General features: G+C 49.2%; 1 protein-coding gene across 1 annotated transcript; it reads right to left on the bottom strand.

Annotated features, from left to right (window-relative positions):
- Nucleotides 1-1,004: 1,004 nt before the first annotated feature.
- LOC1271966 (CKLF-like MARVEL transmembrane domain-containing protein 4) lies at nt 1,005-10,952 on the bottom strand. Its single transcript, XM_310828.5, has 4 exons — nt 10,044-10,952; nt 2,957-3,124; nt 2,767-2,880; nt 1,005-2,685 (listed from the first exon to the last, which is right to left on the bottom strand). The coding sequence occupies exons 1-4, from the start codon at nt 10,215-10,217 to the stop codon at nt 2,605-2,607; spliced, it is 537 nt and encodes a 178-aa protein (XP_310828.4). The 5' UTR covers nt 10,218-10,952; the 3' UTR covers nt 1,005-2,604.
- Between the last annotated feature and the right edge of the window lie 288 nt (nt 10,953-11,240).

Genomic DNA, 11,240 nt, shown 5'->3' with positions numbered 1-11,240 from the left:
CCCCCCCCCCCCCCGTACTAGTGTGGATGTGTTGACGCGCACTCTTGTTGCATTCTTTCGATTCCCCTTTCCCACAAACTTCGCATGCAGCTCCCCTATTTCACCCTCCTAAGCGGGTGTGTTTGTCTGCGATACGCATATGTTTTCAATCATTTCGTCTCCGTACCGGAATTTTTCGAAGGTTGTAACTGATGAATACTGGAGTGCTGGAGAGTGTTACATTTCTGTTTTGTTTCCCCCCCCCCTAATGTCGTGTATGTGTGCGTGTGCGTAGCGAAGGAAGAATATTAGATTTAAATAGATTTGTTTTGCATTGGATTTTTGCAGGGTTTCTCGCGCTAAAAGGAGATTTTATTTGCACACTTATTTTGTACAAATTTTTTATTTGCACACTTATTTTGTACACATTTTGTACCTTTTTTCTGTGAAATTTCCCATCCTGTGCTATAAAAAAAAACAAAACAAAACAAAAAAAAACAAAAAAAAAACAAAAAAAAAAAAACAAAAAAAAAACAAAAAAAAAAAACAAAACAAAACAAAAAAAAACAAAACAAAAACCGTGCAAAAATTTCTCCAATTAAGTAAAAAAAAACCCCTCTCTTCAAAAGGTGTTCAAAATCAAACTTAAACTCAAGATAGACAAAAAAAAAGTAGGACGCAACAACGCTACTATCCGATCGAGGGAGAAAAAAAAACAAAACAGAGTGCGTTTTAATTAATGACTCATTATCATTATTTCCCCTGCCCCATCGTTGCTTGATTTATATTTTTTTTTTTTGCTTTACTTCTCACACACTTACCTCACATTCGATGAAAAAAAAAAACCGGCACTTTCATTTTCAACTCACGGCTTTCGATTAAAAACGCGCTTCCTGTCCCGTGCGGTCCCGTGGCACGGTAGCGGCCATTTTTCGCGACCCGCCGAACGATTTCACACCCTGGAGGGCTGCGGCAAAAAGAACTGCGTGGTGTAGGTTTATTATTTCTTTTCTTTTTGTTGTTGGTTTGCTTCGTTTGCTTCGTTCGTTTCTTGCGGTATTCATTTGCGGCCCCGTTTTAGTTTATTGTTTTCTGTTGCTGTTGTTGTTTTTCTTTCACTCTTCTCGTTTGCGTTGTGAGATGAGCTAATGCCTCACATTGCGGCTTACAATTTCCTGCTTGTTAATGTCACGTTTTTTTTGTGAATCGATTATTTCCTCCCTCACTAAATCTGTGCGGCGTTAATGTGATAGCGAAGCCATCTTACCACCAAAAAAAAAAAACAAAATGGTTTCTTAAGCAAAAATTAATCGGTACCTAACGAGCGAATAGATAAATACTTTTAAATAAGCGTTGCTAGGGCACTGAAACAAAGCACAAATAACACACACACACACACATAAGGGCAACTCTCATCGTAACGCTTGTGAGTGTAGTGTTCTTCCCGTGTGTGGTTTTGGTTTTCTTCTTGTCCATGCAACCAAATCATAATAAAATAATGCTTTTCCTATCGGCACTTGTGCAGGTTCCGTTTTTGTTTCGATTGTGCCTCTTTACGCTCCGATCCGATGTTTTACAGGCGCACTTTTGTTGGATTGTTTATCCCAGTACTGCACACGCAAAACAATGGAAATCTTTTAAAACCGAGAGAGAGAGAGAGAAAGAGAGTGAGAGAGATAAACAGAAGAAGAAGAAGAAAAAGAAGAAGGGTAAAAAAAACGTACAATGGAAACGATACATACAAAACGCAGCATCAGCGGAAGCACTTGTAAGCGCGCCCGTCTATCCCGGTTGTGCCACAGCACCGACAAACGACAAGAAAGAAAGGAACAAAACAGAGACAGCAAACAGGGACAGAAAAACAAAAACAGATTGTGTGTACAGAAATTTGGAAACAAATAAACTACGCACCAGCGCAACGCAGCGTTGTGTGCGTGCATGCATACGGATCGAAATAAAACGAAAACTATCTCTAAAGGGCCTGTGTGTGTGTGTGTGTGTGTGTGTGTGTGTGTGTGTGTGTGTGTGTGTGTGTGTGTGTGTGTGTGTGTGTGTGTGTGTGTGTGTCTGATTTTGTTTTGTGCTTTCGTGTGCGCCTGCGGACGAAGAAAGCCGAACCGCGGTAATTAAAAAGGAAACACCGAAGCGCAAAGCGAAAGTGAAACAAATGCTGCTGCGGGCTTGTTTACAGCGTCCGGTTCACGCGCTTAGCCGCACACTGTCACGCTCTTCAAGGTGCGAACCCTGCTACGAACTGCACTGTACGCTCTGGTCTGGTAAAGGTACATCTTATACACAAGAGAAAGAAACGTAAATATATGTATGTTTCTATGTATAATAATAATAATCCTACAACTATTTATGTATAGTAGCGCCTAACGGGTTTTGCGTGACTGGGTCGACTTCCCCAAATTGGGCGCTCTCGGGTTTTGCTGGCTTTTGCTGGCTGGCTGCTGCTGCTGCTGCCATATTCATCAAGTGTCCCCGGGCCTGTGACTGTTGGTCTCACTGTATGTGCCGTAGTCCCGTGGCCTCTTCTGTTCTGGGACGGATGTGAACTCGGGAGTCGTTAACCAGCAAAAGCAAGTGTCATCCACCCGCAGGGGAGCGTGCAGGGGGGGACATTTACACGCCGGCCGATCGGTGCTCCACGTACAGGAAGTACGTGCCGGCCGTGTACGCCAGGAAGTTGAACAAACCAAACACCTACAGAGAGTGGGACAAGTGGTAAAAACGCTCTGCTTAAGAACTGCTGGTGGCAGGACGTGTACAACCAAAACAACTTACGCCGGCGGCAATGTTGGAGCCACGGCCATGCCCGTACAGATTCGACCAGGACGCCAGCTGCACGATGAACGCGATGAAGTAGAGCAGGGTGGCAATGCCCGTGTTGATCAACTCCTGCAACGTTCAAAGCGGATAGTTAGGACCACCAGTGAGGAGTTACAGCGATACAGTGACCTGCGCCAGCACTCACCGTCAGTATCCAGTTGATGGGCAGGTTGAGGACCTCGCGGATGCCGAGCAGGTACACGAACGTCCAGAGCAGCGTCGCGATGAAGAAGGTGACGACCACGAACAGGAAGAAGTGGGTGCCTCCGATCAGGGCGGGCGACGCGCACGCCATACAGATGATGCCGAAAACCTGCGTGTGTGTGATAGAGAGAGAGAGAGCACAACAAATAAATGAAACAATTCTATTGGAGCATCCAGCATGCATGGTCTGTGAATGGTGAAGTTGGTGAGGCATTCGGAGGTCTATTTGGTCATCCAGCATCGTGTCATCCAGATGGTACCGCACAAAAGTCAATTGCCTGGGGGGAGAGGGCGTTTGAGCTGTGGCAACCGAATTCCAATTGCCTGCCAGCTTGCCAATTGAGTCGCCTATGCACCAGACGATGAGGTCAGCGGTGGTGTCAGCGAAAAAAAAAAAAAACAAACATAACCATACTCCTCCGCGAATCTCCAATCCACCGCCCAAACAAAATGGTCGTCTCCGGAGAAGATGTCAGCACTAGCGTGTTACGGCGACCACACGCTCCATAAAAAGAAGCATACGATGAGCAGGCTGATCGACGGGCGGAAGTGTACCGTATCCCGGGCTCGGCCATACATCGGCAGTTAAATTCAGGTGCTCCACACCTTTGGACGTGAGCAACAGTGTGTGCCAGTGTGTGATACTTCCAGCCGGTACAGTCCCGCAGTATGGTTGGAGGCGTGTACTTAGTGCACACCACAACTGCAGGGGCCCCACACATGTATTACTGTCCGCAAGGTCCGCAGGTGTTCGAGAGCAGTCATGACTAATTAGCAGGCAGGGCACACACACACACACACACCGAGCATACCCAGGCGTCCCCAACAAGGTGCTAACTATGTCGGCATGGCAAACCAAAAAAAATATATATAGAGGGTCTCACCGTTGACAGCTTCGCAACGTCGCACGCCGGACGGTTGCCAAATCGGTATCCCACACAGCACCACGCAAAGCCCGATTTTGGGAATCCAGCTGATAACGTTCCAGGAAATGAGGTGTCAGACCTGTGCTTAATGCGCACACCGCTTCCCGCATTCCCGCATTTCCCGATCAATCATCGCCTAGCTGTTATTGCAAGGCAAACAGAGTACTAGGTGTGTGTGTGTGAGTGCTCGTAACATATAGTAAGTGATGACGAGGTCACATCGCAAACTGACAGGTGTGTGTGTGTGTGTGTGTGTGTGTGTGTGTGTGTGCGTGATGCATTTTCAACCAAACCATCAGACAACAGCACCGAGCGACTTTTACGGCTTTTGGGCGCTAGAAATGGGACGGGACGTGACCGAAAAAGGCTGCACCGCGTGCAGTTAGAAGCGGGATTTATTACTGAATCATCCAGCAACACACACATACGAGCAGCTCATGCCACCCACACTGAACGTGCGAAGACAACATTACAGCGCCCGCTGTGGGGGGAGGTTTGTGCGCTCGCGTTTGTTGCGCAAGGAGGGGCTAGCTGGCGGATGACTAACTGTGCCGGCCCTCAGTTAGCACATTCAGTGTTCCGGGGCAGTTTTTCTCACGTTGAATTGAACCGATTTGGTGTTTCGAGCCGTGCTGGACTGCGTGGAGCGTGATTGAGGAGCTCGGCTCACAGTCGACTGCATGCACGAAGCCCTGCGGCAGAATCGACGGCTCTTTGGGAGTTGCTGTAACTTACGGCTCAAGACGTGATCTAGATGTTGAAGTTGTTTTGCTCAGATTTTATCTTGCGAGCTCTGGCAACATCGTTTCCAGAGGTTGTCATCTCACCTTGAACTGCTACCCGCAGATACGGAGTTCTATACGGAGGCATTTCTGGCAAGCTAATCAAACCGCTGCAGCCCAGGAATTCTCAGGTGTCGCTCAGGCATTGTTGGAGCGGTCCAGCATTCTTCCTTATCTCGCGGCCAGACACATTTTGCCGAAAACCGTTATCAAAACTGCCATATCATCTGTCCTCTCCCTCCAGCTCGTCCCCAGTTTCTGGCTCTGCTTCTTGCGCGACTTCAGGAAAGACACTTGGGGCACTGCCACTCACACCAGCCGGGGGCCGGCTGACGACGGTTTCAACACAGCCGGGCGACGACCCTCGCCAGAGCCGTGTGGAGGGAGAAAGTTTTCCCCCCTCCCCCTTACCACCCTTTCCTACCCCCCCCCCCCACCCCTATCCCTTTTGCGGGTGTTTGTGTCGTCGTCGTGCACAGCACCCGGGGTTTCCAGTGTTTCCAGTGTAGTACATCGACCTGGTTCCCGCCTGGGTGCGCTTACCGCGATCCACAACCGAGGAAGAAGAAGCCGAAGAAGCCGTTTAGCCCACTTTCTTTGCCGACGGGGGGGAGGAGGTTGTCCCCATGAACAACCACCGAGATGGAAAAAAAGAAAGAGCCGATCCTAAGCCCAAAGAGTCGCCCGAACCAAAGCTGGCGCGTTGTGCCGCTCGCAGCAAGAAAGGGTTTTCAGTATTTCAAGGGGAAGAGGGGCAAATGGGGGAGTGGAAAATTTATTTGACACGTTTCCCGCATCTTCCGTCATCGTTGAGTTGTTTTTTTTTTTGTGTGTGACGCGGTGAGCCGTTTTCGATTTTGTTTTGGTTCGGCCGTTTTCGTTGCGCCGTCGCTCGCAATGCACCGATGCCTGGCCTGGTGGAAAGTGGGAAGGCATATTTTTTCATTATTTTGGAGTTGGTTCACCCACCCCGTCCTCACACCTGTGCGTGTGTGTGTGTGACAGAAGTGTGATAAGGCAGGTCACACACGCGTACAGTGCGTTGCTCCAAGAAAAAGGGTTGGAAGTAGATAAATGATAATAAAAAAATGGCCGCATGTGTATCTCTCCCAGGCATTGGTGCACTGGTGGGTTGGAAGGCAAAGGTATGTGCACGCACGGTATGATTACCATAGCGAACCTCATATGACCCTTGCTTTTCCACGCTTTCCCACACAAATATGTTTGAGTGTGTGTGTGTCCTCATAATGATTTGGTGGAGCTGGGGGAGATCGGCATACCATAATGTCTCCCGTCAGGGCCCCAAGAACCCGTGTGACACATTTCAAAAGCAAAACGGCATAGCAACAACGACTAAAAAAAATGAAAGATATTAGAAGGCGTAAAGGCCTAAACTCCATGCACGTAGACAGAGAAACGGGCGAAAACGGGCGATAGAGAGTGTTGGGAGTCACAAAACCTGTTTCCCTACACGCTAGGCTCCGTGCATTTTTTATGTTTTCGTTCCACCAGTTTCGTACCCCCTCGATTCTTGCTCTCGAGCTCCAGATCCAGACGTGTTGCTACGGCACACGCCACAAGCAGCGTTGGGCCCGTTCTGGAATAGGGTCACCGCGGCTCTATTACCCGGCGTTTCCCGTTAGAATGGTTGAGCTGACCGAGTTGCTGGCGGCGGATGCGTAGCTGCGTAAGGCAATGGGAGGTGACAGGGTACCGAATGTGACCGAAGACATACTGAGAAGACAGGGGAAGATACACCAGAAGCTCCATTCGGTTCGCCTTATTCTTTTATATGGGCTCGCTGTTAACTTCTTCAACCTTTAGTGTATAAAATTAATTCCACGCAGGAGGGGGCCAAACGACCCACACCCCGCCCGGTTGCAGTGTGTCCAGAATGGTTTGGCTGTGCAGCAGCTGTTGCAAAGCAAATCGCTGTCGCTGCGTTTTAGAGATGCTTTATGGAGCGTGAACGAGTCGGCCGTCGCATCGGTTCTGTGCCATTGCCCACAGTCCCGCCCAAGGCCGCCCAACCTCCGCACACACGTTCGCAGCTGGGGCGCCCTTAGAAACGGAGCGGCAGCTTAGAACATCTTGTGCGATTTTGACGCCTATTCGCAACGGGTTCGTGTGGGAGGGCGCGAGTTGGTGTGATGACTTTACAGCCTGCTGTTTCGTTGGAACACAAAAAAAAACAAACAAACAAACAGCTTGTCTAGCTGCGGTTTCGTATTCCCCAGGTTCTTGGGCACCCAAGTGCTGGAAAGCTGTGCAGTGCGCCAACGTGACAACTTCACGGTCTTATTTAAGCTGCCAGCGACGATGCGATACGATTGATGAACAGTTCTCTAGAAAAAAGTGGGGGAAAAAAACTGAAATCATCGATGTTTACATCACGGAGCACGCATTCCATCCGAAGCTACGGCCGGAAACCCCAGCAAGATGAGCTGCAGTAGCGTCGGGCAGCTCCGTGGAGTGTTTTAGGTACTCTCCACACACTGGCAACGATCGCTTGACCGCTAGCGAAGATCGAAATCAAAACAAAACCAGGCTCAAAACACAGAGAGAGAGAGAGAGAGAGAGAGAGAGAGCTAGCGTATGAGCAGCCCTAAGAGAAAGCCTCAGCAGTGGCTTCACGTCTCAGCCATCGGGGAAAGGGTGGGCTAGTGTTGGGAATGGGGATAATTTATCGCAAGTAGAGTCACCTTGGTATGTTGCTCCTCCGGGAGAGATCAAGCAGGTACTCCACGGTGGGAAAGTGGGTTCATCCGATGGAAGATGAGGAAGCTTCGAGCACGCATGTGCACCGCCTAATAAGCGACCCAAGAGACGTGATATTGTGGGGACGTGTCGTATCGTAACCCGTATCGATCGGATAGACGATCCATCCTCGATTAAGGTGGGTTATAAGAAAGAACACGAGTGAGAGCGAGAGAGAGAGAGAGAGAGTGATAGAGGAGGCAGGCGACGGGATAGAATGTTGCACGACCAGTTTTGGGAAAAAGGGGGATGACCACGCAGCCGCGGTACGAGGTTAATGGGTTTTAGATAGCCATGGGAAGCCAATGTCCAGGCCTATTCGTCCAGCAAAACTATCTTCTCTCGCAAGTGTGTGCGTGTGCCTGCTTTGTCCCATTTCGTATATCCCCAGAGCAGAAAGAACTTTTACTGGGTTGGAATTTCCTGATGACCCGTGGGTGTGTGTGTGTGCAGGTGTTGCAGGAACCTCTACGGGAGGAGCCTTGGAGAGTCTCCCTTACTATCTATCAGCTACACACATACACACACACACACACAGGCACACATACTCGGACAACAATGATGGGTTTGAAGAGTTTGGTGTCCCGATAAGCTGCAGGTGTGTTGCAGGTCAAGATGGTACCCCTCTTTCCGGATTTTATCGATAGGCAAACAGTGGGACATCGCAAGCAAGCAGGAACGTCAAGTGTCAACGTAAAGGTTGCACTGTCAGCACGAAGCTGGGGCATAATGGACACCGTAACCAGTGCTCAGTAAAACGAGTTCTTGAAAAGCTGCAAATAAATATCATTTCTTTGGTGGTTTGACATCCTGTATCTTACATTTCTCAAGTTCCTTCAGAAATGATATTTTCCATTTTTCAATTCTCAAATATTGGTAAACAATGACTGGTGTTGTTCAAGACTCAAAGAAATAAAGACATAAGGTAATGCTTCAATTAGGGCAATTGGGACGACTTCTTTAGACAGATGCCGTACTGACAAAAAGTTTTCGTTGTCATACGCAGTCCAATGCAACTGGATTATTATTTTCTTTTGGTGACATTTAACTCTCGATCGATTTAATTGGGAAGTAAGAAACAAGCCCCAGTGACTGTTCTCATTACCTGTGCTCTAAGTGCAATAATTGCTGCTATCTCAGGATTTCGTGTCATACATTGGAACAGTTTTATCTCTTCATGAAATGGTTCAGCTAGTTAATAGAATCCTTCAATTCGTCAAGAATCGCAATCATCCTGGACTGGCCTCTGTCAACCGAAATTGAGACATTATGCAATGTTTCTGTAGAGCTTTGCAAATGATTTGTTTAGTTCACCATGTACTCAGTTGGATACCGCACGAAAACTATTCGAAATGATTTATGTTTTTTTTTTTTTTGGAAAACATCACTCAGATCACTCGTTATCACTTCCGAGCTGTTGACGTCGATTATTACAGTTGTACGTAAACAACCGCAGTTCGATTGCTAAAGTCTCTTATCTTCGGATGAGACATTCCATGATACGATTGCTAAGTTGGGCAAGATACCCGCTTTTAATTGAGCTGTTCCGCTGTATGATTCCTGAAGCCCTGCATATAGACTGTTAGAGCATTATTTTTATAGAGATATATAGAAGATGTTAATATCAACACATAAACATAGCTGTTAGGCACGTCCACATGTCCATATTGCCCCGCGCTGCCCCACACATACATCTCCTACCGCCTGCCTGGTGGCATTCCAGTGTCCTGCAAGTCGGCCGGAGAATGCGTTCCAGCCCACCAGTGTGTACATTCCAAGTGTGTGCGTGTGTGTCGTACACCTTTCCCATTCCCACAACTAGAACAGGCTCGAATCTCATACCACGTCCACGTCCAATCACCGGCAGAACCGGTGTGGCCTGCGCTAACGAGGCTAGGCAGTGGCACAGTAGTGTGCACATTCCCAGCGTCGGCGCGCACACACACACACACGTCGGCCACCTCGAGGACTAGACATTTGCGCAATTGCGCCCGCCAACCGGTGGCTCAAACAGCCACCAACGCCTGACTGGGAGGCGACACACATCAGCACACAGCAAGTGTCACACGGCTGTACGATTTCGTTGCGGAGGGTCGGGGTCGTGTAGCGCAATGTAGCACAATTAGATACAGCGGAGGGCGTGGGTGCTCCGTTTAGGCCTGCGCGCGCGCGCGTGTGTGTGTGTGTGTTGCTGGTTCTCCGCAGGGCGAGGGAGACGACGAACCTGCTGGCTGAGCAATCTCGGGGAAGGCGGGTTGCTGGTGCTGTACATACTTCGTATCAAAATCGCCCATTGTGTTTGTTGGGCGGGCAAAAAACCGCACGACAAACACCTCGTCCAAAATCATCCAACCAAACCCCAAAACTCAACCACCGGTTCCCGAAGGTTCGCGCGTTATGGTTGCGTTTTTTGTTGTTGTATTCTTTGGTTTATCTAATCTTATCGTTTGCCCGGTCGGTCGATGTAGCGAGCTGAGCTTTCGGGGGACCCTCAGCACACCCTCTTGCAACTGGGCGCTCCCGTGCGAAAAAAAAAACAAAGGAGATAGAGAGTGTTACTTACCACCTGTACGATCTTCAGGATGCCCGGGATGGTGATGAAGTACTGCGTGTTGAACTTGAGCCAGTTCAGGTTGGACTCCGGTTTGGCCTGCGCCTGGCCCGGGGCCGGCGTGGCGGCCGGGCTGGCCGCCGTGCGGTTCGGCGTCTCCACCGTCACTACCGTTTCGGCCATCATTGTTCCTGCTTGCTGTTGGCGGGGTGGAGTGGATGCACTTGGCCGCCTCTTGAAAACTCTCTCGCTAGCGGAAAGCCGGTTGACAGAATCGCGGTTTTGTCAAAAAAAAAAACAAAACCAACGGGGGTTTCTATTTTTGACACAGCACGTTGTCGATTTCCTTCTTTACACACACACACACACACATGCACAAACACACATGCAAGCACACAAGCACGTACACACAGTTCCTTCCTATTCCCGTGTGATCTTGATCGCGGTTCGCTCGCACCCTCTTGCACCCTCCTACACTCCGGGGCCTGGGGCTTGGGAGAATACTGTCACGCACAGCACGCCTGGCGGCCTGGTGTACGTTGATACGGTCGTGCGGGATTAAATCGCCCAATTTGGTCGGGTGAAAGTAGCGCCGGGCCAGCTCCGATCGCAAGACGGCTCGCCGCGCGGTTCCTCGCTTCAGCCGGCAGAGAGTCGCCGGACGGCCGGAAATTGTTGATGGCTCGGGGCTGGGACTGATTGCAGGTCTACACACACACACACACCAACACCTGCGTGTGTACGATGACTGGGCTGATTGGTGCGTCTGCGTCGACGATAACGATAAACCTGCACAACACGTTGCCGTATCCGTTGCAGTTTGAAACACACTCACACACGGAAAGGGCCAAACCCTGACAGAGCCAAACACAACCGCTCGGTAGGACGCTACGCGTAGTAATAAGGTGTGGTGATCTGTCGGCGCGAACGCGAACTACCTGTCTGGCTGGATGGTTGGCTCTCTCTCTCTCTCTCTCTCTCTCTCTCTCTCTCTCTCTTTCTCTTTCTCTCTCTCGGTCCCCTGCACTGTTAGGGTAGGCGTACGCTCTCACCAGACGACTAGATGTGTTAGCATTTAGCGGTTGGCAATATTTACAGCTGGCATTATAGCAATTTTTACAGCTCTTAATAACGTACTGCTGGATTAAAATTGTAAAGACTTTTTGTAAAGCAAGTGCGTCAAAACTTATTTAGAAAAAAAACAACATA

The sequence above is a fragment of the Anopheles gambiae genome, chromosome X (assembly GCF_943734735.2).
Source record: "Anopheles gambiae chromosome X, idAnoGambNW_F1_1, whole genome shotgun sequence".
NCBI lineage: Eukaryota > Metazoa > Arthropoda > Insecta > Diptera > Culicidae > Anopheles > Anopheles gambiae.
This window is presented reverse-complemented; position numbering and strand designations above follow the sequence as displayed.

Coding starts and splice junctions, on each gene's coding strand:
- LOC1271966 (XM_310828.5), bottom strand. CDS start 10,217: ATGATGGCCGAAACGGTAGTGACGGTGGAGACGCCGAACCGCACGGCG. Junction 3,125..10,043: donor TCCTGAAGATCGTACAGGTG/GTAAGTAACACT, acceptor ACACACACGCAG/GTTTTCGGCATCATCTGTAT. Junction 2,686..2,766: donor GCTCCAACATTGCCGCCGGC/GTAAGTTGTTTT, acceptor CACTCTCTGTAG/GTGTTTGGTTTGTTCAACTT.